Source organism: Cololabis saira, chromosome 23 (assembly GCF_033807715.1).
Source record: "Cololabis saira isolate AMF1-May2022 chromosome 23, fColSai1.1, whole genome shotgun sequence".
Lineage (NCBI taxonomy): Eukaryota > Metazoa > Chordata > Actinopteri > Beloniformes > Belonidae > Cololabis > Cololabis saira.
In genome coordinates, this window is record NC_084609.1 from 2582970 (window position 1) to 2610714 (window position 27745).

At 46.5% G+C, this 27745-nt stretch overlaps 1 protein-coding gene across 1 annotated transcript; it reads right to left on the bottom strand.

Moving 5' to 3' along the window:
• Positions 1-1920: 1920 nt before the first annotated feature.
• LOC133423985 (bestrophin-3-like) lies at positions 1921-27745 on the bottom strand. Its single transcript, XM_061714337.1, has 13 exons — positions 26957-27745; positions 25735-25829; positions 22296-22383; positions 20277-20422; positions 19052-19206; positions 17074-17151; positions 16810-16962; positions 10446-10526; positions 10196-10347; positions 8162-8252; positions 7736-7941; positions 5688-5957; positions 1921-4661 (listed from the first exon to the last, which is right to left on the bottom strand). The coding sequence occupies exons 1-13, from the start codon at positions 27106-27108 to the stop codon at positions 4163-4165; spliced, it is 2166 nt and encodes a 721-aa protein (XP_061570321.1). The 5' UTR covers positions 27109-27745; the 3' UTR covers positions 1921-4162.

Genomic DNA, 27745 nt, shown 5'->3' on the forward strand with positions numbered 1-27745 from the left:
ACGTTTTATGTTTGTATTTGTTTTATCTAAAGCACTTTGTGCTGCATTCTATGCATGAAAGCTGCTCTAGAAATAAAGTTTGATTTGATTGAAAGGCCATGGTATACGCTCATTATATCAGCTGAGCGGCGTCTCCAGCCCGACGCCAAGTGATGCTTTCATAAAACGGTTACCAATAATGTAAATATGATTCATTCTAGCGAATTGGAAACAAAAGTCCAGTTTATGTATCAACCACTTTAGGAATCTTTTATCAGATCATATTAGTAGTGAGATAATGTCTGCCTCCACTGAACAACATTCGGCTGAATTGCACTCTCTGTGGTCCCCGATTATTGGCTTCGTTACCTAGTGGGGGCGGGGGGGTGGTGATCTTGTAGCCCTTGGGGTTGGGGGTCGGCTTGGGGGGTCTGGGGCGCGGGCCTCTGGTGGCCCCTGGGGGGCGGTGGGGGGGGCCGTGGGGCCCTGTCCCTGGCCGGTGGGTGCCTTGGGGGCCTATGGGGGGGTTACCTCATGGCACGGGGGGGGTGGCTGGGGGGGGGCTCGGGCGGGGGGCTGTGGCTAGGGCGTCTCCGGTTTTCCTGCTGGACCATTTCCCCCTCTGTCTGGGGGCTCCGGCGGCGCCGGGGGCGCCCGTACGGTGGGGCCCTGGCCCGGCTCAGAGGGCCGGCCCCCGTCCACTGGATGGCCGGTGGGGGAGCGTGGGCGTCGTTCCAGGGCCGGCTCCGCTGGTCCTGCCTCCTGGCTTCGGCCTCCGCACACGCAACGACATGTATCCCCCTCACAAAAATAAGAAAAGTAGAGAAACATATTTTATCTTCAACAAAGCATATTTTACATAAACATATTTTAAAATTTTCAAGTAACAAAATAACATATTTGAAACTTTTTTCTGATTTTTTCAGTTATTTTATTAAAATATAAAATTTATAAAAATGGTTCAAATATGTTTTGTTATTTGAAAAATGTAAAATATGTTTTGTTGATGACAAAATATGTTTCTCTATTTTTCTTATTTTTGTGAGGGGGGATAAATATTGTTTTTCGGCACTACCTTGTTCTCTATAGCTGTAGATATAACATTAATTACTCCTATGTGGGATCAATAAAGTTCTTATTTTTGCCATCTGAGAAAGTTAAATATATTATATTTGGTGTCTAACTGTTTCCCAAGTATATTAGTGCGTGTGTGAATGAATAAATGAGACGTAAAACGTACATTTCTTTGTAGAAAGACGCTTTATGAAAATAAGTCCATTTACTTGTATCAGTTTACAGCGCAGTCTTGAACATCCAATATGGCGGCGACGTTGACGTACGGCTCAGCGCTGGATGGGGCGGATACGGATACATGTCTATGGTTTAGGAGGTCGGCGCGGAGATAAACAACAACAACAACAGTCTTTTTACTTCATGCCATATTTATTCAACATAAAGCCAAGAACAAATAACAGCAGCTTTGAGGTCGTAGCACCTTTAGCGTCTACAGGTTAATCAGTAAAAGCAGGTCTCTTTTTTGTCTTAACACAACGCCACGATGGAGCGACATCAGCTGAGGTCTTGGAGAATCCACATGTATCAGACTCTTCCTGTCGACCTGGACTTCAGGGTTTTGCAATCAGAGATTATTCTCTTTTTTTGTAATTAATGCAATAAAAACAGGGAGGGGGAGTTCAGGGTATCATGCTGACAATGATCCCCCCCCCTCCAGAACTGAGTATCCTTGTTAAATGTATTTATTAAGTGTTGAATGTGCAGTGTCTACTTTGCTGTTAAAACTGTGAGGCGGGGAGTGCCGGGCCACGCGGGACAATGCCCCCCAAGACCCGGACCCCCCGCCCCTTCAGAACCCCCCACGACCCGGACCCCCCGCCCCTTCAGAACCCCCCACGACCCGGACCCCCCGCCCCTTCGCCTATGTGCGTATGAATCGTGTAGGGGGGGAAGGAGGGGGAGCAGAGGCCGAAGCAAGGAGGCAGGACCAGCGGAGCCGGCCCTGGAAAGACGCCCACGCTCCCCCACCGGCCATCCAGTAGACGGGGGCCGGCCCTCCGAGCCGGGCCAGGACCCCACCGTACCTCCACGGGCGCCCCCGGCGCCGCCGGAGCCCCCAGACGGAGGGGGAAATGGTCCAACATCCCCCCATTCATACTGACAACATAAGACATAGACACCTGGGAATGGTGCCACCCCGCCGCCGCGCCCGCCCGTGCACCCCCCCGGCCAGGGGAACCGGAGGAGGTGGAGGGACGGACTTCCCCCCCTGTTGGAGGAAACACACTCATCAGCGCTGTGAAGCACGGTGGTGGAGGGTCTGGGACAGAAGTGCCGACATCCACTTGTAGGACTCAATAAACGTGTGCATTGGTCTTAATCCGTCAGTATATAATACGCGTGACAATAAAGCAGAACGAGGAGCCGTTTTTCATCCACCAACTTAAGTTCTAGTGTTGGTTCTTAAAATACAAACAAGAAAAGCAGAGTGTAATGATGCACTAACGCTGCCCATAAACATTCACAAACCCTTACAATCATAATTAAAACCAAAACTCTTCAGGGAACGCAACACCAAGCAAAGAACAGCATTACCCATAATGCAATGCAGCTTAAATCAGAAGAAATTCCCCCAAATAAATTATTTCTTCCATGCCTCAACTTCTGACAGAACTGTCTCCAGTTCACAGCCGATGTTTTTAGGGACCGAGCAGCAGCAAGGCTTGTGTGAAGCCCTATTGAAATCGGAAAGATTATTATTATTCTTTTATCCGAAAACAATTGCGTTTTTGAGGCGCATAACTTACTCGAAAAGTTATGAAACTTGGAACGCACGTCCCATGTGGCGAAAAATTACGTATTCTAATAGTGTCAAAAAAGGGCGTGGCCTAACGGCTCAACAGCGCCCCCTTGAAAACTTTGTTCCTCAAGCCCCATAATACGGTTTGACGTACATGCACGAAAATCGGTACACACCTGTATCATGTCACAACTAAAAGAAAAGTCTCTTGGAGCCATGGCCCAAACCCAACAGGAAGTCATGGCCCAAACCCAACAGGAAGTCAGCCATTTTCAATTAATCGTGTCATTTTGGTGCAATTTATGCTATTTTCACGTGTGGTACTTTAATGAACTCCTCCTAGCAGGATTGTCCGTTCCACAAAAGACGTTAACCGTGAAAAGTTATCAAAATCGTGAGTTTTCATGAAATGGCATGGCCGTGGCGCCGCGTCTAACTTCAACGCTAAAACAGGAATTGATACTAGTAGCTGATTGGTCAATATGTGATTCTGCCATAACTTTTGAATGGTTTGAAATAGAGAGTCGTGGGTGGTGTCATCGGACTCGGTATTGAGTCCTTGACCATAATTGGTGAGAATTGCATGCGCGAGGTCCCGTTCATCGCTGCTTGTTAGCTTTAATTTTAATTTGTTTTACTTGTTTTTGCAAGTTCCTTGTTAAGATGAGCAGTTTTTAATGGATAATTATCTTCATCATCATATTCAAATGTATGTATTTGAGGGAGGAGACAGGGCGGAGTGTTTTAAGTGCTCCTAGTGTGTCCTAGAGTGTCCTAGTGTGTCCTAGAGTGTCCTAGTGTGTCCTAGTGTGTCCTAGTGTGTCCTAGTGTTTGGGGCTTTGGGCTCATGATCCGAAGGTCGTGGGTTCGATTCCCGGCACTGGCGTCACTTTGTGCTTATCCTTGGGAAAGATGTTTTACTCTGGGCTTTCCTCACGTCACCCAGGTGCATGATGGGTAACCTAGCTTTGCTAGGGAAAGTATCCAGCGATAGACTAGCGTCCTATCCTGGGGGTGGTTACCACGGTTACCATGGTTACCACCTGTTACCGCTACAGAAACCGGAGGCGAACACCGACTCTATGGACCACAAGGCTCGAAAAGGACACACATACATTTAGGCTCAAATCCACGCTGATCGTGACGTGGATTTGGGCGAACGCAGTTTTGAACGTCTGAATTTCTTTTGTGTACGCAAAAATTACACACACGGATTCACGTGGAAATCCACGCACTCTTTTACACGAGGACCCAGACCCAGCAGGATTCCCCTGCAGGGATCCGGTCCAGACTGGTCCAGACTGGTCCAGACCGGTTCTGACCCCCGAACGCAGCCGTGGTGGACGCGGGTTCTGGTCTCTGGTCCAGTTATTTCTTCTCCGAACTTAAGGACCTAGCGTCATCGTCCTCGCTGAGGTCACGACCTTCGCTGAGGTCGCGACCTTCGCTGAGGTCACGACCTTCGCTGAGGTCACGACCTTCGCTGAGGTCACGACCTTCCCTCCGCTCGTCCTCGCTGCCCGCGGTTCCCTGGAAGTCCTGGTCGGAGTCCTGGTCCTGGTCCTGGGTGTAGTCCGGTTCCGGCAGGTTCAGGGTGTCGGGCGTGGGCCCGGGCGACCGCCGGGACCCGAGCCGGCCCAGAACTCGTCTCCGGCGGCCCAGAGCCTTCGGGCTCGGCAGGCTCCGTACCGACGCCTGGGAGTTCTGCCGGGAGAACTGCAGCGAGAACTGGCGGCCCCTGGGGCGGCCCGGTCTCAGGTCCGGTCTCAGGTCCGGCCTCAGGTCCGGTCTCAGGTCCGGGGGCAGCCAGCGGAACTGTTTAGGTCCCAGCTGGGTCGGAGAGCAGCAGCTGGAGCCGGAACCGGGCCTGAAACACAAACAACAACCAGATCAGGCCGTGGTATACGCTCATTATATCAGCTGAGGATCATTCTTCTTCCGGCTCTCGACGAAGGCGGACGCTTCTCTGCTCCTCTCCCTCCCTATCTGTCCTGCTACTGCTTTTGTTTGTCTCGTCTTCAGAGTCTCTTCTTTTCACTCCTCCCAAACTCTACAATCATGAATTGATTAACTGGTCTCTCAGCACAATCAGAAGTCAGGGGGTAAGGGAGCCCTCCTGCCCCCATGGGACATGTTTTGCTGGATACACAATGGATTCTTGGAAACATTGGAAACCGTTGTGTTTGGTGATTCTGTCTGTCGAGGACGTTGAAGATGCTTCATAATTGGATTTATGATAGCAGGATTTCTCTTGATCGGAGGGGGGGGATTCCTGGTCTACCGACAAACGCGTAAGTCGTCGACAGCTGTTCTGGCTCTTTCAGAGCTGCCGGACGTGGCTGAAGGATCAAGCAAGGTGATCAACACTCAGACTTTAACGCTGGGGGAGCAAAGCCGTAAGCTGGATGTGATTCTTGAACAGAATCTCAGGCTGGCGGCGTCTTTGAGCTCATTGGTAAGATGGATAAGACCTTGGAGAAGTTGGAAGCTCGGCTTGGCGGGAATTGATCACAAATTGGTCTGTTTGGAGTCGCCATTGATGAACCAGGGACTGAAGGCAGACGGAAAATTACTGAGTCTGTCTGTTTGCAATATAATTGTTGATTCTATAATCTGGCCTTGACAGGGCGGTTTGGCCGATCGCTCCAGTCACAATCTCCCTGGTGGAATGTAAACAAGGGACTCCCCTAAACCTTCCCATCTTTATACCACAGTTAACAACCAATCAGATCATTATACCACAGTTAACAACCAATCAGATCATTATACCACAGTTAACAACCAATCAGATCATTATACCACAGTTAACAACCAATCAGATCATTACACCACAGTTAACAACCAATCAGATTGCAGGATTTCACCTAAACTTGAAGCAGGAATGGAGCGTCACCTTGTTTCCAGGTGCGGAGCGTCGTGATTGGCCGCCGGATTCAGGCCGTTGTGGTGCATGCTGGGAGCGGCGTCGCCTAGCAACGGCGGGCTGACGACCAGCTGGGGGAAAACGATGGAGGAGCAGCTGTCGGGGGACGGTGGAGCGCTGCTGTCCTCCCTCAGGGTGGACAAGGTGTCCAGGGAGGGGGGCGGGGCCACGGCCACGTGGGTGGGCGGGGCCACGGTCACGTGGGTGGGCGTGGCCATCTCCGGGGGAACCGCTCTGACCCTGGGAGGAGGAGAGTGTTATTAAATAATTTATCTTCTTATTAAATTACCGTATTGTCCCGAATATAAGACGACCCCGATTATAAGACGACCCCCTCTTTTTCAAGACTCAAGTTTGAAGAAAGACTTTTTGAAGACCAAATTCAATTTTTAGACAGAAAATAATTACAATACATCTGAAACAAATGATTATAACAATATATTCAAGAGAAAAAGCCTGTTATTTTGCCTCATTAAACCATCATGTTGAAGTTTATATCATAACTTCTCCTCAGCTGCCGGTTCACCTGCCGAACTTCCACCCACTTTTCTCCAGATTGTCACTACGTTTCTCCACTTTCTGTTATCTCTTCTCTTATTTTCTTCTCTTTTCTTTCTTATACTATTTTTTATTTTTCTTCATCGTGACAGGGTTTCCTTTGGCCTGGGGAGTTTAGTTCAGCATTCGCTTTAAAGATAAAGGCGCCATCTAGCGTTGTAAATGGGTATAACGTCTATACCCCAAATGTAAGACGACCCGCACTTTTTCAGTCTGATTTCAATGTAAAAAACACCGTCTTATATTCAGGACAATACGGTATGTCTAATTCTCAAATTATGTGTAACTCTAAAACTATCTGTGAATGTTTATGTACCAAAACCTGATGTATTATTATTACAACAATATCTTTGTATCTAGGAAATCTGAGCATCTCAGGGTTTTTTTTAGGTAATAAGGTTATTATATGTATCTGTGTAATTTATAGTTGCATAAGCTACAGTAGCGTCCCGGACGAGCCCCCAATATGTTCTGGTCCAGCTCTGAGACGGAAGCACACGTAGAGGATTCAATAAAAACAAATTCATTTTTAACAAAGGTTAGATCCCTTTAACAAATGTTTGCAGATAATGAGTCGAACAAATGAAACTGGCAGAAAAACAAACTACCAGGACAATCCCAACCAAACTACACAGAAACTCAAAGAGAACTCCAAACAGAATGCTTTACAAACTCAATTGATTGTTATCTGTATTTGTGTTTTTAAATTATTTGTGAATAAACTCTGAGGCTGAGGTTGCTGGTTCAGGTCCAGCTGGTTCTGGTTCTGGTTCTGGTACCTGAAGTGCTGGTTCTGGTTCTGGTACCTGAAGTTCTGGTTCTGGTTCTGGTTCTGGTTCTGGTACCTGAAGTGCTAGTTCTGGTTCTGGTTCTGGTACCTGAAGTGCTAGTTCTGGTTCTGGTTCTGGTACCTGAAGTGCTGGTTCTGGTTCTGGTACCTGAAGTGCTGGTTCTGGTTCTGGTTCTGGTTCTGGTACCTGAAGTGCTGGTTCTGGTTCTGGTTCTGGTTCTGGTTCTGGTTCTGGTTCTGGTTCTGGTTCTGGTACCTGAAGTGCTGGTTCTGGTACCTGAAGTGCTGGTTCTGGTTCTGGTTCTGGTTCTGGTTCTGGTTCTGGTTCTGGTTCCTGAAGTGCTGGTTCTGGTTCTGGTTCTGGTTCAGGTTCTGGTACCTGAAGTTCTGGTTCTGGTTCTGGTTCTGGTACCTGAAGTGCTGGTTCTGGTTCTGGTTCTGGTTCTGGTACCTGAAGTGCTGGTTCTGGTTCTGGTTCTGGTTCTGGTTCTGGTACCTGAAGTTCTGGTTCTGGTTCTGGTTCTGGTACCTGAAGTTCTGGTTCTGGTTCTGGTTCTGGTACCTGAAGTTCTGGTTCTGGTACCTGAAGTGCTGGTTCTGGTTCTGGTTCTGGTACCTGAAGTTCTGGTTCTGGTACCTGAAGTGCTGGTTCTGGTTCTGGTTCTGGTACCTGAAGTGCTGGTTCTGGTTCTGGTTCCTGAAGTGCTGGTTCTGGTTCTGGTTCTGGTACCTGAAGTGCTGGTTCTGGTTCTGGTTCCTGAAGTCCGGGGCGAAGGTCCCGGTGGCGTCGCTGCTGTGGCGTTTGAACGCGGGTCGGGGATGACCCAGATCTGGAGGTTCCTGGACGCTGAGCAGCCGCCGGACCCGACCCAGAACCTGGAGAAACGGAAACCACGTCATTTCCTGGTACCATTTCCTGGTACCATTTCCTGGTACCTGCAAAACCTGCACTTTGAAAATATCTCCTTTTTACGCTTCCAGGAGGTTTTTCTTTATTATTTACTATATTTATTATCCCCCAGTTTAATAAAGCTTTGTAACAACCTGCTTTCCTGCCAACAACGACCAAAAACATGAGGATAAAGTTTAGCTTTACCGACGCTTGTCGTCGAGTTAAAACGTGGTCCGGTTGCCGTGGGTTACCGTCACCAACGTCAGCATCTCCGGGCTGGAGGATTTCAGAGAGTCTGGAAGAGAGGAGAGAGTTTAACTTTATCTTTAACTAAAATAACGTGAATAATAAAACACTATTGTCAAGGAAAAGAGTTTAACTTCTGATGGAAATACGAGGAATAATAAAACACTATCGTCAAGGAAGAGACAATAACACTGGAGCTGAGGTAGCCACGCCCACATATCTAACCACGCCCACTTGTCTAACCACGCCCATACGCCTCCACTGACATTTAGGCAGGTGGAAGCAGCAACGGGATGACCGGGTATGGGGGGGGGGGGCGGGACCGCAGGCCAGAACGCAGCTCCTGAGGCTCCGGCCTGCAAACATGCACAAAAGAGAGAAAAGGGGGGCCAGCACAAGAAACTACAGGAACGATGGACAAAAACGATAGCTATGAGATATTTATAATAAATAAAAATGGAAATGGAGAAGAGAGGCAGGGAAAAGGAGAGGAGAAGAAGGGTGAGAGGCACCGCCCAGCGGATCATGTCGGTCCCCCCTGCAGCATAGGCCTATAGCAGCATATCTACCACCAAGCTATATTTGAGACTAACTATTATAGTCTTGTTCTATAGCTGCAACTATGACTACTGACTCTAACACACTAGAGTTTACACTACCTAGAGATTTACCAACACCAGCTAGAGGTTTACTAAACACTAACTATAGGCTTTACTAAACAGAAAGGTTTTAAGTTTAGTTTTAAAGGTGGAGGTGGTGTCAGCCTCCTTAACCCAGATTGGAAGTTGGTTCCATAGTAATGGTGCCTGATAGTATGCGTTTTTTTGTACGTTTTTTTTCATATGTTTCTTTCGTACGTTTTTTCATACGTTTTTTTTCGTATGTTCTTTTTGTACGTTTTTTCGTACGTTTTTTCGTACGTTCTTTTTGTACGTTTTTTCGTACGTTTTTTTTTCCGTACGTTTTTTCGTACGTTTTTTTGTACGTTTTTTCCGTACTTTTTTTTCGTATTTTTTTCCGTAGGTTTTTTTATGCTTTTTTTTTCCGTACGTTTTTTCGTTCATTTTTTCGTACGTTTTTTCGTACGTTTTTTTTCGTACGTTTTTTCGTAAATTTTTTTTCGTATGTTCTTTTCGTACGTTTTTTCGTACGTTTTTTTTTACGTTTTTTCGTACGTTTTTTCGTACGTTTTTTTTGTACGTTTTTTCATACGTTTTTTTTCAGACGTTTTTTTGTACGTTTTTTTGTACGTTTTTTCGTATATTTTTTCGTACATTTTTCCGTACGTTTTTTCGTACGGTTTTTTTCGTACGTTTTTTTCAGACGTTTTTTCGTACGTTTTTTTCGTACGTTTTTTTTTCGTGCGTTTTTTCGTACGTTTTTTCGTACATTTTTTTTCGTACGTCTTTTCGTACGTTTTTTGTACGGTTTTTTTTGTACGTTTTTTCGTACGTTTTTTTTCGTACGTTTTTTCGTATATTTTTTCGTACGTTTTTTCGTACGTTTTTTCGTACGTTTTGGATCATGTCGGTCCCCCCTGCAGCATAAGCCTATAGCAGCATATCTACCACCAAGCTATATTAGAGACTAACTATTATAGTCTTGTTCTATAGCTGCAACTATGACTACTGACTCTAACACACTAGAGTTTACACTACCTAGAGATTTACCAACACCAGCTAGAGGTTTACTAAACACTAACTATAGGCTTTACTAAACAGAAAGGTTTTAAGTTTAGTTTTAAAGGTGGAGGTGGTGTCAGCCTCCTTAACCCAGATTGGAAGTTGGTTCCATAGTAATGGTGCCTGATAGCAGAACGCCCGCCCTCCAAATCTACATTTAGATACTCTAGGAACTACGAGTAAACCTGCACTCTGAGAGCGGAGAGCTCTGCCAGGAACATAAGGCACTATCAGGTCCTGCAAATAATGCAGAGCTAGTCTGAGGCCCCGCCCCCCCAGGTGTGTGGTTCAGGTGTAGCGGTTAGCTAACCCCATGTCCGTGGTGGAGCCCAGGAAGGAGGGGATGCAGTAATCAGCAGCTGCTAGCGTGTACGGCGGCCGCGCGTCCTGGTCGTTCCAGTAAATGTCCTTGGTGATGACGGGAAGACTCATGTGCATCTCGTCCACCGCTAGCAGGGACACCTGGACAGGAAGTGGACAGGAAGGGGACAGGAAGTGGACAGGAAGTTATAGGTCGACCCGTACTCTCACAATGACGTTTGGACGTTTTACTGACGGACCTGCAGATTCCTGTCGATGATCCAATTCGCCTCAAAGTCGTCATCGTCTTCTCCAAACGGGTTGATCAGCTGCTCCGCTACCTGTAACAATATTATTATTATTATATTATTATATTATTATTATTATTATTTTTTAATCTTTTTTTTATTTGAATTTTTGGCACAACAAACATTGACAGTATAAAGGCACAAATGAATTATAATGCTAAGTAAAGGACATTAACAAAAACAGTCCTAAAAAAAAACAAAACAAAGAAAACACACACACAAACAAAAAAAGAAACATCAACAATACGCCTTGACTAAAACACCTACAGTTCGACCAGATAATACAGTGGAGTCCTCCTAACCAGACTATTCGCCATATAGGCGCACACCATGATGCTTACTAGACTATCTAATCGTCACATCCATCCGGCAGAGTGAAAACAAGTAAAACATATACATATGTAAATAAAAAAAATAAGATACTAAATATAGAAAATAAAAATATCCGCACACAATTAGGAGAAATAACATTACTATGGAACCGCAGGGAAATCAAGCTTCTTAATATAAGAGAAAAAAGGGGCCCATGTAGCGTAGAATTTGTCTGTACATCCATTCAACGTGCATCTTATTTTTTCCAGTTTTATACAGTGTAAAACAGATCTGATCCAGGAGACGTGAGTAGGAGCTGCAGAAGATTTCCATCCATCCATCCATCCATCCATTGTCCACCGCATTATCCGAGTCCGGGTCGCGGGGGCAGCAGTCGGAGCAGGGATCCCCAGACTTCCCTCTCCCCGGACACTTCCTCCAGCTCTTCCGGGGGGACTCCAAGGCGTTCCCAGGCCAGCCGAGTGACATAGTCACTCCAGCGTGTCCTGGGTCTTCCTCGGGGCCTCCTCCCGGTGGGACATGCCTGGAACACCTCACGAGGGAGGCGTCCAGGGGGCATCCTATACAGGTGCCCGAGCCACCTCAGCTGGCTCCTCTCGATGTGGAGGAGCAGCGGCTCTACTCCGAGCTCCTCCCGGGTGACGGAGCTCCTCACCCTATCTCTAAGGGAGCGCCCCGCCACCCTGCGGAGGAAACTCATTTCGGCCGCTTGTATCCGGGATCCCGTTCTTTCGGTCATGACCCAGAGTTCATGACCATAGGTGAGGGTGGGAACGTAGATCGACCGGTAAACCGAGAGCTTTGCCTTTCGGCTCAGCTCCCTCTTCACCACGACGGACCGATACAATGGCCGCATTACTGCGGCCGCCGCACCGATCCGCCTGTCGATCTCGCGCTCCGTTCTCCCCTCACTCGTGAACAAGACCCCAAGATACTTAAACTCCTCCACCTGAGGCAGGAACTCTCCCCCGACCTGGAGGGTGCAAGCCACCTTTTTCCGGTCGAGAACCATGGCCTCAGACTTAGAGGTGCTGATTCTCATCCCAGCCGCTTCACACTCGGCTGCAAACCGCCCCAGTGCATGCTGAAGGTCCTGGCTCGAGGGAGCCAACAAGACCACATCATCTGCAAAAAGCAGAGATGAAATCAAGTGGCTCCCGAACCGTACCCCCTCCGGCCCCTGGCTGCGCCTAGAAATCCTGTCCATAAAAATAATGAACAGAACCGGTGACAAAGGGCAGCCCTGCCGGAGTCCAACACGCACCGGGAACAGGTCTGACTTACTGCCGGCAATGCGAACCAGACTCCTGCTCCGGTCATACAGGGACCGTACAGCCCTCAGCAGAGGGCCTCCGACCCCATACTCTCGGAGCACCCCCCACAGGATGCCACGTGGGACACGGTCGAAAGCCTTCTCCAAGTCCACAAAACACATGTGGACTGGTTGGGCAAACTCCCATGCGCCCTCGAGCACCCTGCGGAGGGTGTAGAGCTGGTCCAGCGTTCCACGGCCAGGGCGAAAACCGCATTGTTCCTCTTGAATCCGAGGTTCGACTATCGGCCGAATTCTCCTCTCCAGCACCCTGGAATAGACTTTCCCCGGGAGGCTGAGGAGTGTGATTCCCCGGTAGTTGGAACACACTCTCCGGTCCCCCTTTTTGAAGAGAGGGACCACCACCCCGGTCTGCCAGTCCAGAGGCACTGTCCCCGACTGCCACGCGATGCTGCAGAGGCGTGTCAGCCACGACAGCCCCGCAACATCCAGAGACTTGAGGTACTCAGGGCGGATCTCATCCACCCCCGGTGCCTTGCCACTGAGGAGCTTCCGAACTACCTCAGTGACTTCAGCTTGGGTGATGAATGAATCAACCTCTGAATCCTCAGTCTCTGCTTCCTCGACGGAAGGCGTGTCAGCGGGATTGAGGAGACCCTCGAAGTATTCCTTCCACCGCCCGACGATGTCCCCAGTCGAGGTCAACAGCTCCCCTCCTCCACTGTAAACAGTGTTGGCGGAGCACTGCTTCCCCCTCCTGAGGCGCCGGATGGTTTGCCAGAATTTCCTCGAGGCCGACCGGTAGTCCTCCTCCATGGCCTCCCCGAACTTTTCCCAGACCCGAGTTTTTGCTTCCGCGACCGCCCGGGCCGCAGCCCGCTTGGCCTGCCGGTACCCGTCAGCTGCCTCGGGAGTCCGCCGAGCTAGCCAGGCTCGGTAGGACTCCTTCTTCAGCTTGACAGCATCCCTTACTTCCGGTGTCCACCACCGGGTTCGGGGATTGCCGCCGCGACAGGCGCCGGAGACCTTACGGCCGCAGCTACGGACGGCCGCGTCAACAATGGAAGTGGAGAACATGGTCCATTCGGACTCAATGTCTCCGGCCTCCCTCGGAATCCGGTCAAAGCTCTCCCGGAGGTGGGAGTTGAAGACCCCCCTGACAGGGGAATCTGCCAGACGTTCCCAGCAGACCCTCACGATACGCTTGGGTCTTCCAGGTCTGACCAGCTTCCTCCCCTGCCAGCGGATCCAACTCACCACCAGGTGGTGATCAGTTGACAGCTCAGCCCCTCTCTTCACCCGAGTGTCCAAGACATACGGCCGAAGGTCAGATGAAACGACAACAAAGTCGATCATTGACCTCCGGCCTAGGGTGTCCTGGTGCCACGTGCACTGATGGACACCCTTATGCTCGAACATGGTGTTCGTTATGGACAGACTGTGGCTAGCACAGAAGTCCAATAACAGAACACCGCTCGGGTTCAGATCGGGGAGGCCGTTCCTCCCAATCACACCTCTCCAGGTAACACTGTCATTGCCCACGTGAGCGTTGAAGTCCCCCAACAGAACGATGGAGTCCCCAGTTGGGGCACTTTCCAGCACCCCTCCCAGGGCCTCCAGGAAGGCCGGGTACTCTGCACTGCCGTTCGGCCCGTAGGCCGAAACGACAGTGAGAGACCTATCCCCGACCCGAAGGCGCAGGGAAGCGACCGTCACGTTCAGCGGGGAGAACTCCAACACATGGCGGCTGAGCTGGGGAGCTATAACCAAGCCCACACCAGCTCGCCGCCTCTCACCATGGGCAACTCCAGAGTGGAAGAGAGTCCAACCTCTCTCAAGGAGTTGGGTTCCAGAGCCCAGGCTGTGCGTGGAGGTGAGCCCGACTATCTCTAGTCGATACCTCTCAGCCTCCCGCACAAGCTCAGGCTCCTTCCCCCCCAGCGAGGTGACATTCCATGTCCCTAAAGCCAGAGTCGTCGTCCAGGGATTGGGTCGCCGGGGCCCCCGCCCACGGCTGCCACCCAAATCACACGGCACCTTCCCCTTATGAACGTGCATCTTATTTTTTCCAGTTTTATACAGTGTAAAACAGATCTGATCCAGGAGACGTGAGTAGGAGCTGCAGAAGATTTCCACATTAGTAAATTTAGACGTCTTGCTAATAAAGAGAAAAAGGCAATTACGTCCTTACTTGCTCTGGAGAGTTGTGGTGTGGCTGAAACTGCCCCAAACAGTGCAATAATGGGGTCTAGTTCTATATGGATATTACATATTTCTGACAGCGCGTTAAAAATGTCTTTCCAGAAAACAGCTAAAGATGGGCAACTCCAAAACATATCTAGGTGATTAGCAGGGGACTGAGCACATCTTAGACATTTAGGGTCCACATCTTTATAAATCTTAGTCTCATCCTGGTCCAGTGGGCCCTATGAATAAGTTTACATTGGATGAGGCCATGCCTGGCGCAGATAGAGGAAGTGTGCACCTTTTTAAGTTCCTCCTCCCATATTTCATCAGATAGAACTTCACCCAGCTCCTCCTCCCATGAAGCTTTAATGCCGTTTAATGAGGTAGTTTGTAAGGAGCAAATCTGTCTATAAATTATTGTTAGGGTACCTTTAAGAGCAGGAAGTGGATTGAGAAAGGTGTCAAACTGTGTTTTTTCAGGCAGTGTGGGAAATCGGGGTCTAAACTGCGAACATAGCTGCGTAGCTGAAAGTACCTGAATCGATGGTGTCTGGGGAGACCAAATCTGTTTGATAATTGTTCAAATGAAGCAAATATGTTGTCCACATAAAGGTTTCTAAGCCTCTTAATGCCAAGGTTAGCCCATGTAGAAAAGGAGCTATCAGCTATGGATGGCAGAAAAGCCGGGTTGGATGCTACCGGAGCAGGGAAAGAAGTTGCCTGAAAACCAAAATGTTTCCTAAATTGATTCCATATCTTCAATGTTGATTTGACACACACATTTTTAGTGTAGGAGGAGAAAGGGCCTGTAATGTGGGAATGAGCAAGGGACGAAAGTGAGGGCGATGCAGCCTCCATCTGCAGCCAAATTGGGGATGAAGATAAGTCTTTGTGTCAGAATCAGAATCAGAATCAGAAAAGGGTTTATTGCCAAGTTTTCACACGAGGAATTTGTTATGGTGATTGGTGCAACACAATACAATTATAAAAGCAATATGTACGAGATAAAATTAAATGAAATGTATAAACAATAGAAAGTATAAACAATAAAAAGTATAAACAGTAAAATAAAACTTAGACCGGAAATGTACAAAATGAGGTTTAAAAGTGCCGGGTGAGTCTGTACAAATGTGACTTAGGAACTTAGGATAGGTAAAAAGTATAGACAGAAATGTACAATGAGGTTTGTAAAGTGCCGGATATGAGTCTGTGCAAAAGTTGTCGTATCCAGTACTGAATAATCCTAAGGTTAGCGGCCCATATTATTATATTATTATTACCATTTACCTGAAACCATATTCTTCTTATATTATTATATTATTATTACCATCAACCTGCAACCACATTATTATTATTATCAGTCTCACTAGCAACCATCGGGTCACATCAAATCAAAATACACAAACAGTATATTTTCTCTGAATACTGTACTGATATTTTAATATCACTACGTCACTAAAAGTTATGCGTGTGATTAGCGACCAGCAGGTTAAAATTATCTATATTTGAAATGCTCAACGGTGTCAAATGCTGAGGTCTAATAATACCAGCAGGTTCTTCCAGGTACTACTGATGTCCCTGGACGCCTCGTCAAGGACAGACTAACACCACCTGACACAGGGATCGGGAGGGGGGGAGTGGGGGGCAAACCCTGACACAAGGATCAGGTCTGAATGCTACCAGACATACAGGAACTGAGAGACATAGAGATAACCAACCCTAGAGAATCATTAAGTCAGACCCCGACCTGCCAGGGTGCAAAGGTCAAGAAGTGGGAGAACCACTTATCTGGGGAGAAAACCAGGACTCTGGCCGCCCTGACCCTTCCAGGGAAAGGTCAGGAAGAAGAAGATGATGACAACGAGACCTCTATCCCTGTTGACCTCCAACTCAACTTCTAGTTGAAACAAACCAGTACTTCCAAAAAACCTGTTCCCCCTGGTGGCTAAATTGAGCCATGGGAAGTCTCATGTCTCAACAGGAGGGAGGCAGGGTATAGTACACAAAATATAAGTATTCCAATACCTACTTTAACATTTTTGTCACACCCTTTGGGGTAGTGCATTCCAGCTCCCTTTATGGGAAGGAGAACCGTGGCAAGAGAAAGCCGAAGAGGCAGATCCACTCTCGATGTGGATGAGTGAATTGTTTGCTGAAAAAGATGTTCAAAGTTCTTGTGAGCTGCTGCTTTCTCCTCTCTCTCCTAAGCAGGAATTGCTGAAACCAGGTGACCAGATCCTGATTTGAGTGGTGAAATGAAAGACATGGTCATCACCCCGTTGGGACGGCCCCTTTGTGGTCCAGATTGCGACACCGACAGCAGTAAAGGCGGCTGAACGATCTCCAGTCACAGTGCAAGCTAGTAGGAAACTTTCCAGACCTTGAGTAGGCCGGAAGTCGGGCGGTATCAAAACCTTTGTTCGCTGAAGAACAGAGTAGAAGAAGAACCTCGTACCTTCAACCAGCCGGAGTAGAAGAAGAACTCGTACCTTCAACCAGCCGGAGTAGAAGAAGAACTCGTACCTTCAACCAGCCGGAGTAGAAGAAGAACTGCAGCAGCGTGAAGACCGGGACGTACAGGTCCAGGTCGTGGCCCGGGTGGCCCTGGGCCGGGTCCAGGAACTGACGACCAATCAGACACGCAAAGAAGAAGGTGTAGACGGCCAGAGTCACGACCTTGGGAGAGAGGGGGGTTAGAGACCTGGTCCTGGACCTCGACCAGGACCAGGACCAGGTCCAGTTCCAGGTCCAGGTCCAGACCAGTTCAGGTCCAGGTCCATGTCTTACCTGGGTGTAGACCAGCGGGATGCCGACCCAGTCGTAGCCGAAGAGCGTAGCGCACCAGGTCCTGAACAGGTTCATCTCCTGAGGAGAGACAGGAAACAGGAAGTTGGTACCAACTAGGGATTCCCCAAAACCAGAATCAGCCCCGATACCGATACTGGTATCGGTATCGGGGCTGATTCTGCTTTCATATACCTAAAGATTTATTAACGTGAGTGAAGCGGATCCTAACCCTTCTACACCACGGCTTTTAAAAAGAAAAGTTTGTTTTGTTGAGATTCCGTCTCAGACCACGTGTTTGTTTCTGCTTTGACGTTAAAGACTTTAAAGCTCTTATGCTATATTTACATGATATCATGCTACACCACTCTATATGATAATTATTTATTTGTTCACTCTCGAATTAATATTCTCAATTTAATCTATTTTCATCATCTTATTTACACTCAAACACGACACGACACGCACGCACGCACGCACGCACGCACGCACGCACGCACGCACGCACGCACGCACGCACGCACGCACGCACGCACGCACGCACGCACGCACGCACGCACGCACGCACGCACGCACGCACGCACGCACGCACGCACGCACGCACGCACGCACGCACGCACGCACGCACGCACGCACGCACGCACACACACACACACACACACACACACACACACACACACACACACACATACTGATGCTGTCTTTTGTCATAAAAAAAAAAAAAAAAGACTTTAAAGCTCCGGATGTTCCCAGGAATCCTTACGGTGATGGTTCTGCAGGTGGATGCTTTGAGAAATTTTGAGATATTTTGAGAAAAAGACGAAATGTCGAGAAAAAAGTCAAAATTTTGAGAAAAAAGTTGAGAAAAAGTCGTAATTTTGAGAAAAAAGTTGAGAAAAAGTCGTAATTTTGATAAAAAAGTCAAAATTTAGAGAAAAAAGTCGAAATTTTGAGAAATAAAGCCAAACTTTGATAAAAAAGTCAAGAAAAAAGTCGAAATTCTGAGAAAAAAGTCGAAATTTTGAGAAAAAAGTCAAAATATTGAGAAAAAGTCGAAATATTGAGAAATAAAGCCAAACTTTGAGAAAAAAGTCAAGAAAAAAGTCGAAATTCTGAGAAAAAAGTCGAAATTTTGAGAAAAAAGTCAAAATATTGAGAAAAAGTCGAAATTTTGAGAAAAAAGTCAAGAAAAAGTCGAAATTTTGAGAAATAAAGCCAAACTTTGAGAAAAAAGTCAAGAAAAAAGTCGAAATTTTGAGAAAAAAGTCAAAATATTGAGAAAAAGTCGAAATATTGAGAAAAAGTCGAAATTTTGAGAAAAAAGTCGAGAAAAAGTTGTAATTTTGATAAAAAAGTTAAAATTTAGAGAAAAAAGTCGAAATTTTGAGAAAAAAGTCAAAATATTGAGAAAAAGTCGAAATATTGAGAAAAAGTCGAAATTTTGAGAAAAAAGTCAAGAAAAAGTCGTAATTTTGATAAAAAAGTCGAAACTTTGAGAAAAGTCGAAATTTTGATAAAAAAGTCAAAATTTAGAGAAAAAAGTCGAAATCTTGAGAAATAAAGCGAAACTTTAGGAAAGAAGTCAAAATTTTGAGAAAAAAGTCTAGAAAAAAGTTGAAATTTTGATAAAAAATTCGAGAAAAAGTCCTAATTTTGAGAAAAAAAGTCGAAATTTTAGAAAAATCGAAATTTTGATAAAAAAGTCAAACTTTTGAGAAATAAAGCGACGTTTTGAGAAAGAAAAGTCGACATTTTTATACTAACTTTGATGGTTCTGCAGGTGGATGCTGTCCCGGATACTTACGTTGTTCTGCAGGACGATGCTGTCACTTACGTTGAGCATGTTCTGCAGGTCGATGCTGTCCCGGATACTAACGGTTATGGTTCTGGTTCTGATGCTGTCACTTACGTTGAGCATGTTCTGCAGGACGATGCTGTCACTTACGTTGAGCATGTTCTGCAGGACGATGCTGTCACTTACGTTGAGCATGTTCTGCAGGTCGATGCTGTCCCGGATCCGTCCCTCCTGCCGGGCTTTGGACGCCAGGTTGCAGAACCAAACCACGGGGATCCAGTACTTCAGGTGAGGAGAGCGGATGTTCTCAAACACTTTCCTCTCCTCCGGAGTCATGAAGCCTGGAGGAGGAGACACCGTTCACTCCCTGGAGATCGATATTACCTCTAAAATAAAGTCTTACACCGTTCACACCCTGGAGACTCAGGCCTGGATGAACATTTACCTCTAAAATAAAGTCTTAATTCATGCCCAGGTCAGGGTTAGGGTCGGGCAGGACCCGGACGATGGAGGCAGGAGGTCCAGAAAAACATGATTTATTGACAAAACAAACAGAAACAAACTGCTGAGCAGGATTTTATAAGACACAAGAGCTTAAATATGAAGAATCCAGAACATGGAGGGTGGAAACAACGGAAGAAAATCAGGGCCATGCAGGAGAAAAAATATCTGAGAAGGGAAGATTTGTTTTTATTGTGCACTTCGAGAAAAAAGTCAAAATGTTGAGAAAAAAGTCGAAACATCGAGATTAATGTTGAAATACAATTTCAAAGTCGAAATTTCGTAAATAAAGTCAAAATTTCGTCTTTTCTCTCAACACACAAGTGCATAATAAAAAAAAAAATCATCCTCCTCTAAAATATTATTTTTATTTTTCTCCTGCCCTGATTCTCTTCCGTTAGTTCTGCATTTCTTCTTTTGCTCGTCTTTTTCTCCGGAGACAGGAATCATCGTATCTGCAGCAGGTTCTGCTCTAACAGACATTTCTGCTGTAGGAACCAAAACCACACACAGATATTTGTCCTGCTGCTCCCAGTCGTCCTCTAATTAGCTGCTAATGAGCCACATCCTAATGTTGCTAATGTTGCTAATGCATAAACCAGTTAGAGGAGGAAGCAGAGCTGGAACTCCACCTCATACATGGATCTGTATCCGTCTCTCAAGGATCTTATTAGTCAAAACAGAACAAAAACATGATGACGTGATTTCAGCTGGTGACGCCAAAACCAAACAGCTTCAGAAACCTCCTGGGAAGGAGATTCAAAAGAAACTCCTCCAGTAAACATCGTTTTTGTTCTGTTTGTGGAAACTAATGTCGGACCATGATTGTTCTGAGCTCCTGCAGTATCTACTAGTCAGTGGTAATCCTAACCACTGGTTAGCAGCGACTGGTTGCTAACCGCTAGCTCACCTGCCTCCACCACGTGGTCGATGGTTGGGAACCGTTTGCAGACGGCGGTGCTAACGGAGCGGAAGATGAGCAGCGACGTCAGGTTCACGTAGCGCATCAGCGTCCGCCGCAGGAGGCGGCCATGTTCGTCTTTCCCCTGGACACAGCTGGGGACAGGAAGTGGACTGTTAGGGACAGGAAGTGGATTGTTAGGGACAGGAAGTGGATTGTTATTGGTCTTTCCCCTGGACACAGCTGGGGACAGGAAGTGGACTGTTAGGGACAGGAAGTGGATTGTTATTGGTCTTTCCCCTGGACACAGCTGGGGACAGGAAGTGGAATGTTAGGGACAGGAAGTGGACGGTTAATGGTCAACATCAACACCAACCGTTCATGGGTCACCCAGATAAGACTCATGGACCAGTGGCGGCTTGTTAATAGGGGGCGCTAGGGCGCCGCCCCCATTAAAATTACAGGGGGGGAAAAAAAATATATATAGACACAGTACACATAAATTACGTAATAAAAAGTAATTATCACATCTGTGCACTCATAAAATGTGTCTGACTTAATTTTTCAAGCCTTCCCATCCCATACTGGGTTGATTCAGAGTTGTTTTTTGTGCAGACTGAAATACATAGGTTTCAATGGCCAAATGAGTGTGTATTGTATGTTCTTAAACTTTTCTTCCATGTGACTTCATGCTGGTCTCTAATTGGTTACTCAAAGATTCTCCTCTGTGGCCAATCAGTGTGTTTTCTGTCATTCTTCATCAATCTGATTGATTCATGAGCTGTCAATCAAAGTCACAAAATCACAAAATAACATATTTGAACCATTTTTCAGACAATATCTGTCAATATTTTTATATAATGACTTAGAAAATCTGAAAAATTGTTCATTTTGTTACTTGAAAAATTTAAAATATGTTTATGTAAAATATGCTACATGTATATGTAGAATATGTAGTGATATGTAATAAAAAATAACCAAAAAATGTATGTTCAAGTAGAGTTTATAGTTGTTTTGTAATCCCCACTCGCCAATGCGGCCCCCCAAAAATTTTTATCACCAGCCGCCAGACTTGGCTTGACTGACTTTGACTGTGGTGGAGAACTGAATTAAAAGTGCACTACTTATTTGACAACTCTAAATACTAGTATTTGAAATGTTGTGTCCTTTTTGTAATGTTTGTTTAATTATTTTAACAATATACTGCAGTTAAATTCTAACCTTGGTCTCAGTGTTTCATTGTCCTTCAATCAGTTCCTTGAGTCGAGACTTTACTAGCCGAACACTTGATGGTAGCCTGGTTATATTGGTTATTTGTGCTACATAAAATTGGCGAGCCAGCCAGGAGCTGTGTGAAGGTTATTGATCATTGTTATTGATATACTGTTAAGGGATTGAAAACATGGAAATTGTGATGCAAGAGTCCATCAAAGTCCCAGATGCAGTGGTGATATCTGGGTTGACTTGCACTAAAATTGACTAAGAATTAGAGGAACATCTAGCTTTTTTTGGGTCTATACACCGTACATTCACTATTGACACCCCTGAATCCCCTCACCATGCCATTGTTGACTTTAGTCATGGTACTGCCATGCAGGCCCTTGCACCTTTACTTCCATTGACCTATAAAAGTCTGACTAAGCCAGAACTAATTTACCATGTAAACATCAGAAATAGACATTTGTCTTGCTTTCCCTGCTGACTGAAAAACCTCTAAACCTCTGACCAGAGATGAGGTCTGGTGGAGGAAAGGTTAGCAAGGCAAGGCAAGGCAAGGCAAGGCAAGGCAAGGCAAGGCAAGGCAAGGCAAGGCAAGGCAAGGCAAGTTTATTTGTAGAGCACAATTCAACACAATGTAATTCAAAGTGTTTTACATCAACATTAAAAGCGGCAAGACACAATTAAAACATAAATAACAAATAAAATGAAATAAAATGAGCGACTGAGAGGGCGGTGTTTGTACCTGGAGAGGAAGGGTTAGCGGTTAGAGGTTAGTGGTTAGTGGTTAGCGGTTAGAGGTGATTGTACCTGGAGATGTGGAACATGAGTCTGTCGGTCCAGGGAAGGTTCACAAACTGGTTCCACCAGCGATTCACCACCAGAGTCACGTAGAAACCTGGAACAATAGGAAACAGAAGCAGACATGACTGCAGTTCCCCAGGAACCAATGACTGCAGTTCCCCAGGAACCAATGACTGCAGTTCCTCAGGAATCAGACATCCAGACATCTGGACTTCCTGTTCCTGAAGACAGTTGATCTTCCTTCACATATGAGACAGTTAGGGTCAGGGGTCAAATGTCAGGGTCAGAGGTCAGGGGCCAGGGGTCAGGGTTAGGGTTAGGGGTAAGAGGTCTGGATGGAAGAACCAACAACAGGAAACCAGTGAAGATTAATTTCCTGGTTCAGGTTCAGCTCCAGAACCTAAAGGGATTCTGAAACGCTTCAAAGCTCGTTAGCAGCTTCAGGTTCTGCTGAATAACATCCAGATCTTTGAATCTCCATCTCAGGTGTTTTCACCACCGTTCGTACCTGGAGCTAAGTGAACAAATCCAGGTAAATAAAGGTTCTTTGAACTGAACAGGTGATTGAATAGATGAAGTGATTTAGTTTTTGAAGTCCAGTTGAGAAGAACCGATGAGAAACCCCGGATGTCCAGTGAGGTTAGGCTACACAGCTAGTCATGACAGTTGTGTTCTGGTCTCTGGAAACATCCTAGAAACTAGAAACTTCTGTTGACATAGACGCTATATAGAAAAAAATTTGTTGAATTGAATTGAATAGAATCAATGATGATGATCAGAGATGCTGATCAATCAATCGGTGCTACTTAGGATTACTCATATGTTTATTCTTATTATTTTATTTTATTTTGTTAGATAGATGACAAACATATCTGTAGTTGATCTGAGGTTTTTCATTGATGCTGAACACGATTCTACTGGTTTTAGATGTTTTTTCACTGCTGTTCCAGGATGAAACTGGTGACTGAGTGAATGTGGATGAAACTGGGTGAAACTGGGTGAATCTGTTGAATCTGGGTGAAGATCAGCAGCTCGTCCTGCTTTTAGTGTTTCTGCTCGTTATTGATCCAACTCCCATTAGCAGCTGCTAATGAGGCAACAGAAAACCCATCTGCCCTCCATCCCTCCATCCCTCCATCCCTCCATCCCTCCATCCCTCCATCCCTCCATCCCTCCATCCCTCCATCCCTCCATCCATTCTGTTCAGTAAAGCCTATAGTTAGTGTTTAGTATCTCATAATCTCTCATATCTATCATTTTTGTCCATCGTTCCTGTAGTTTCTTGTTCCGGCCACCCTTTTTTTCTCATTTGTGCATGTTTGCAGGCCGGAGCCTCGGGAGCTGCGTTCTGGCCTGCGGTCCCGGTCCCCCCCCCCCCATCCCCTGATCATCCTGTTGCTGCTTTCGCCTTCCTCCTAAAGGGGAGTTTTTCTTGCCACTGTTTGGCTTAAGGTTTTTCTCCCACTATGGGAGTTTTTACCTGCCATTGTTTATGTAATAACTGCTCGGGGGTTTATGTTCATGTTTATGTTCTGGATCTCTGTAAAGCGTCTAGAGACATCTGTTGTATTAGTCGCTATATAAATAAAATTGAATTGAATTGAATCCATCCCTCCATCCATCCATCCTGCCGTTTATTTCTCTGTAACCTCCAGAAAGGAAACAGTAGCACCATACTTTCATTTTTATGAACGTCTCCAACACAAAAGCACAAGAGTTGGGTTGCAGACGGTTCTCTAAACTCCAATCCCGGATCAGCCCATGAATACATGTCCGTATGGCATACGCCAATAGACTATATACAATGATAATAATAATAATAATGAATTTAACTTGTAATGTAATGGTGGTAGCTACGTTTGTAGCCACAGCTGCTACATTAGTAGCCACAGCTGCTACGTTTGTAGCCACAGCTGACAGACTGACAGAAGCGTGGCTGCCACATCGCGCCAAACGGCTCCTCCGACCACCACCAACATTCATACACATTCACACGGGGCAAGGTGGGTAAGGTGTCTTGCCCAAGGACACTACGACAGCAAACTGGGACAGAGCGGGATTCGAACCACCGACCTTCTGATCATTGGACGACCCGCTCTACCACCTGAGCTACTGCCTCCCCAACACAATCATGGACGCAGCATTATGTCATGTGATCCATGGATTTTGATTTTGGTTTTGAAGCATCTTTTCATCGTACAGCCATGCTGCTTTAGAGACACGACTGCCGCACGTCAAAGTTAGCTTTGTCTATTAGACCCCCACTGACACATCTACAGAACTGAGGAAATGATAACGGCCAGCCATTGGCTGAGCCGGCTGTCAATCAATCATATTGATTACATCAATCATACAAGCAATCATAGATGTAATGCTTTATATAGAGAGCCAGAGGACAGCAACTAATCAAAATCTGCATTGACACACGCACCTCCATTGCAAATTGGATTGCATGCAAAAAGAGACTTGGACATAAAAATAACTGAACAGTGGACACAGTAGTAAATCACAGGAACGGTGATCAGGATGAGTGGACTGGACACGTGTACAAACATACATGCTATCTGGACTGTGAAGGATGAAATTAGACAAATTGCTATGTGGTAAACTATGTATCTTACTGAATTCTGTTGTTGATGTGATCATGAATCTTACATAGAACGGGGCGGGACTTTGATAAGCGTCAGCTTCTCCCGTACCCTTTTCGTCATGTGCTGAGTATGCAATGTATAATGTTCTGGAGATGAAATGTGTCTATATAAACATGCCGAAATAAACGAAATAAGAATATGAACTCTCCAGATGTGGAGAGTTAACCCCAACCTTTAACCCTAACCTCTAACCTCTAACTACAAACCCTAACCATAACCCCTAACCTCTAACCCTGACCCTAACCCTTGCCATAACCCTAGCCCTAACCTTAACCTTAAATCTAATCTCTAACCCCAACCCTTAACCCCTAACCCTATTCTCTAACCCCAAACCCCAAACCACCAACCCCAACACTTAGCCATAGCCGTACCCCTAACATCTAACCCCAACCCTAATGCCTAACCTCTAACCCTAACCCTAACCTTAGACCTAACCCCAAACCACCAACCCCAACCCCCATCAGAGTTCAACATGCAACATGCATGCCAGTCCATGAACTGCAACTAATAATAATCCACATGAGCTTCAGTCTGGAGGTTAGATGTTCAGCACTTGGATACGCCCAGAGATGACACGCCCCCTGTGACATCACTAAAGGTTTTTTTTCATTTCGATATCACTGGATTGGCAGTGGAGATTGTGATCCATGTAAAACGACTCTATTGGAGTGTTATGTGGAGGGTTATTAATAAAACCAGGGATCATAATTGAGTTTGGACCAATTAATGTGAACAAAAGCGTGAAACCTGCAGAAATAAAAGTAGTAAAAAGCAGACGGTTGAGCTGAACGTACCGAGCACGAAGGTGACGGGGATCTGCTCGGCGTATCGGTCGCAGTAGATGGACAGTTTCTCAAACAGCCTCTTCTGGTCTTCAGAGAGAACCAGCCTGGAGACGGAGGACGAGTCGTCATGGAAACAGACAGCAGGTGTAGCACCAGTCCATCCATCCATCTGTCCAACCTAACCTTAACCTAACCTTAACCCTGAACCCTAACCCTAACCCGAACCCCCAAACCAAACCTTAACCCTTAACCCTAACCCTAGCACTTAACCTAACCCTTAGCCCAAATCCTAAACATAAAACTAAACCATAAACCCAACCTTAAGCTATACCATAAATTCTAACCCTAACCCAGACCAAAAAAGCCTAAACCTCTCCAAAAAAAACCCCCCTCACCTCAATCTCTCCTCCCCAAACTATCAACACCCCCCCCCCTTCTGCAGGGGGCCGTGACCACAAACCCTAACCCTAACCCTAACCCTAACCCTAAACTCACAACTATCCTCTCAAAGTGCACCCACTAGCCACATACGAAGAGACCGGATCCTCCATAATCCGACTGCACTCATAAAGGGCTACCCAGTTACGTTGATACACCATACAGCACATCTCACAACAAAACTCTGAGACTAACGCAGAGGTATCACACCATACGCCACTGACAAAGTACTTTAGTGCATACGGAACTCAAACCCTAACCCTAATCTAACCCTAACCCCCCAACCTTAAACCTAACCCTTAACCCTAACCCTTACACTAACCCAAAAACTCTGAAACTCTCAGAGGTTTCGCACCATACGCTACTGACAAAGTACTTTAGTGCATACGGATCTCTACTGGATGTACGAGCGAGAGTGCAACACTACCTTCAGGAATCTCTGGAACCGCTAACGAGCGTAGGAGGCAGAAGCGTATTGGTTCCCCTCAGGGGGCCGTAATCACAAACCGAACCCTAACCCTAACCCTAGACTTAACCCTAACCCTAACCCTGACCCTAACCGTACCTGTAGACGACGCTGAGCAGGCAGTACAGCAGGAACTCGCGGTACAGCAGCTTGTAGATGCTGCTAACCTAGCCTAGCCTAGCCTAGCATAACCCTAACCTACCTGTAGACGACGCTGAGCAGGCAGTACAGCAGCGCGAACAGCAGGAACTCGCGGTACAGCAGCTTGTAGATGCTACTAACCTAGCCTAGCCTAGCCTAGCCTAGCCTAGCCTAACCCTAACCTACCTGTAGACGACGCTGAGCAGGCAGTACAGCAGCGCGAACAGCAGGAACTCGCGGTACAGCAGCTTGTAGATGCTTCCTCTCCAGCGCAGCAGCAGCCGGTGGAAGCTGAGGAAGGTAGCGTTAGCGACTTTACTGGAGTAGGTTACTGTCATGTTCACGCAGGACCGGGACCCAGACCTACGGGAGAACCTGGATCCTGACCTATGGGTCCAGAGAGGCTGGAGAATCGGCTAGTCCCGGTAAAGGTTTCTGCTAACAGCTAGTCCTGGTCCAGGTTCTGGCCACCTTGCTGGAGTACGTCACCCTCATCCCCACACCGTCCCTAGATCCAGACCCTAGATCCCCCTGCAGACGGGTCCACAGAGTCCATGGATCCAGACCCACAGGTCCTGCAGACGGGTCCCCAGAGGCTGGATGCTAGTCCTGGTCCAGTTTTCTCGTCCTGGTCCAGTCCTGGTCCTGGTCCAGGTTCAGGCCACAGCGCTAGTCCCTGTTAACGACTAGCGAAGTGTTTATTTCATTCTTATTCCGTTTCGAGCAGGTTGGTGGATCCATGAGGTCTGACAGAGAGCTGTACACATATATATATAAATATATTTGTATTCTCTTTCAAAATAAAATCTTCAGATCAAATCAAATCAAATCAAATCAAATCAAAGGCTAGTCCTGGTCCTGGTTTCCAGCCAGCGGTGGATCCAACATGAGTCCAACCTGACGTCCTTCAGTAAATCCTCACTTCTTTTCTGTCCTGGGTTGTTGGTTCCCCGACCAGCAGCAGCTTCTCCTGCT

What these genes read in the sequence shown, in the direction of transcription:
- LOC133423985 (XM_061714337.1), bottom strand. Translation starts at nt 27,108, where the DNA reads ATGACAGTAACCTACTCCAGTAAAGTCGCTAACGCTACCTTCCTCAGC. An exon ending in TCTACTCCGGCTGGTTGAAG is followed by an intron (nt 10,527 to 16,809) that starts GTACGAGTTCTT and finishes ATATTGTTACAG; the next exon opens with GTAGCGGAGCAGCTGATCAA. An exon ending in TAACTCGACGACAAGCGTCG is followed by an intron (nt 7,942 to 8,161) that starts GTAAAGCTAAAC and finishes CCGTTTCTCCAG; the next exon opens with GTTCTGGGTCGGGTCCGGCG.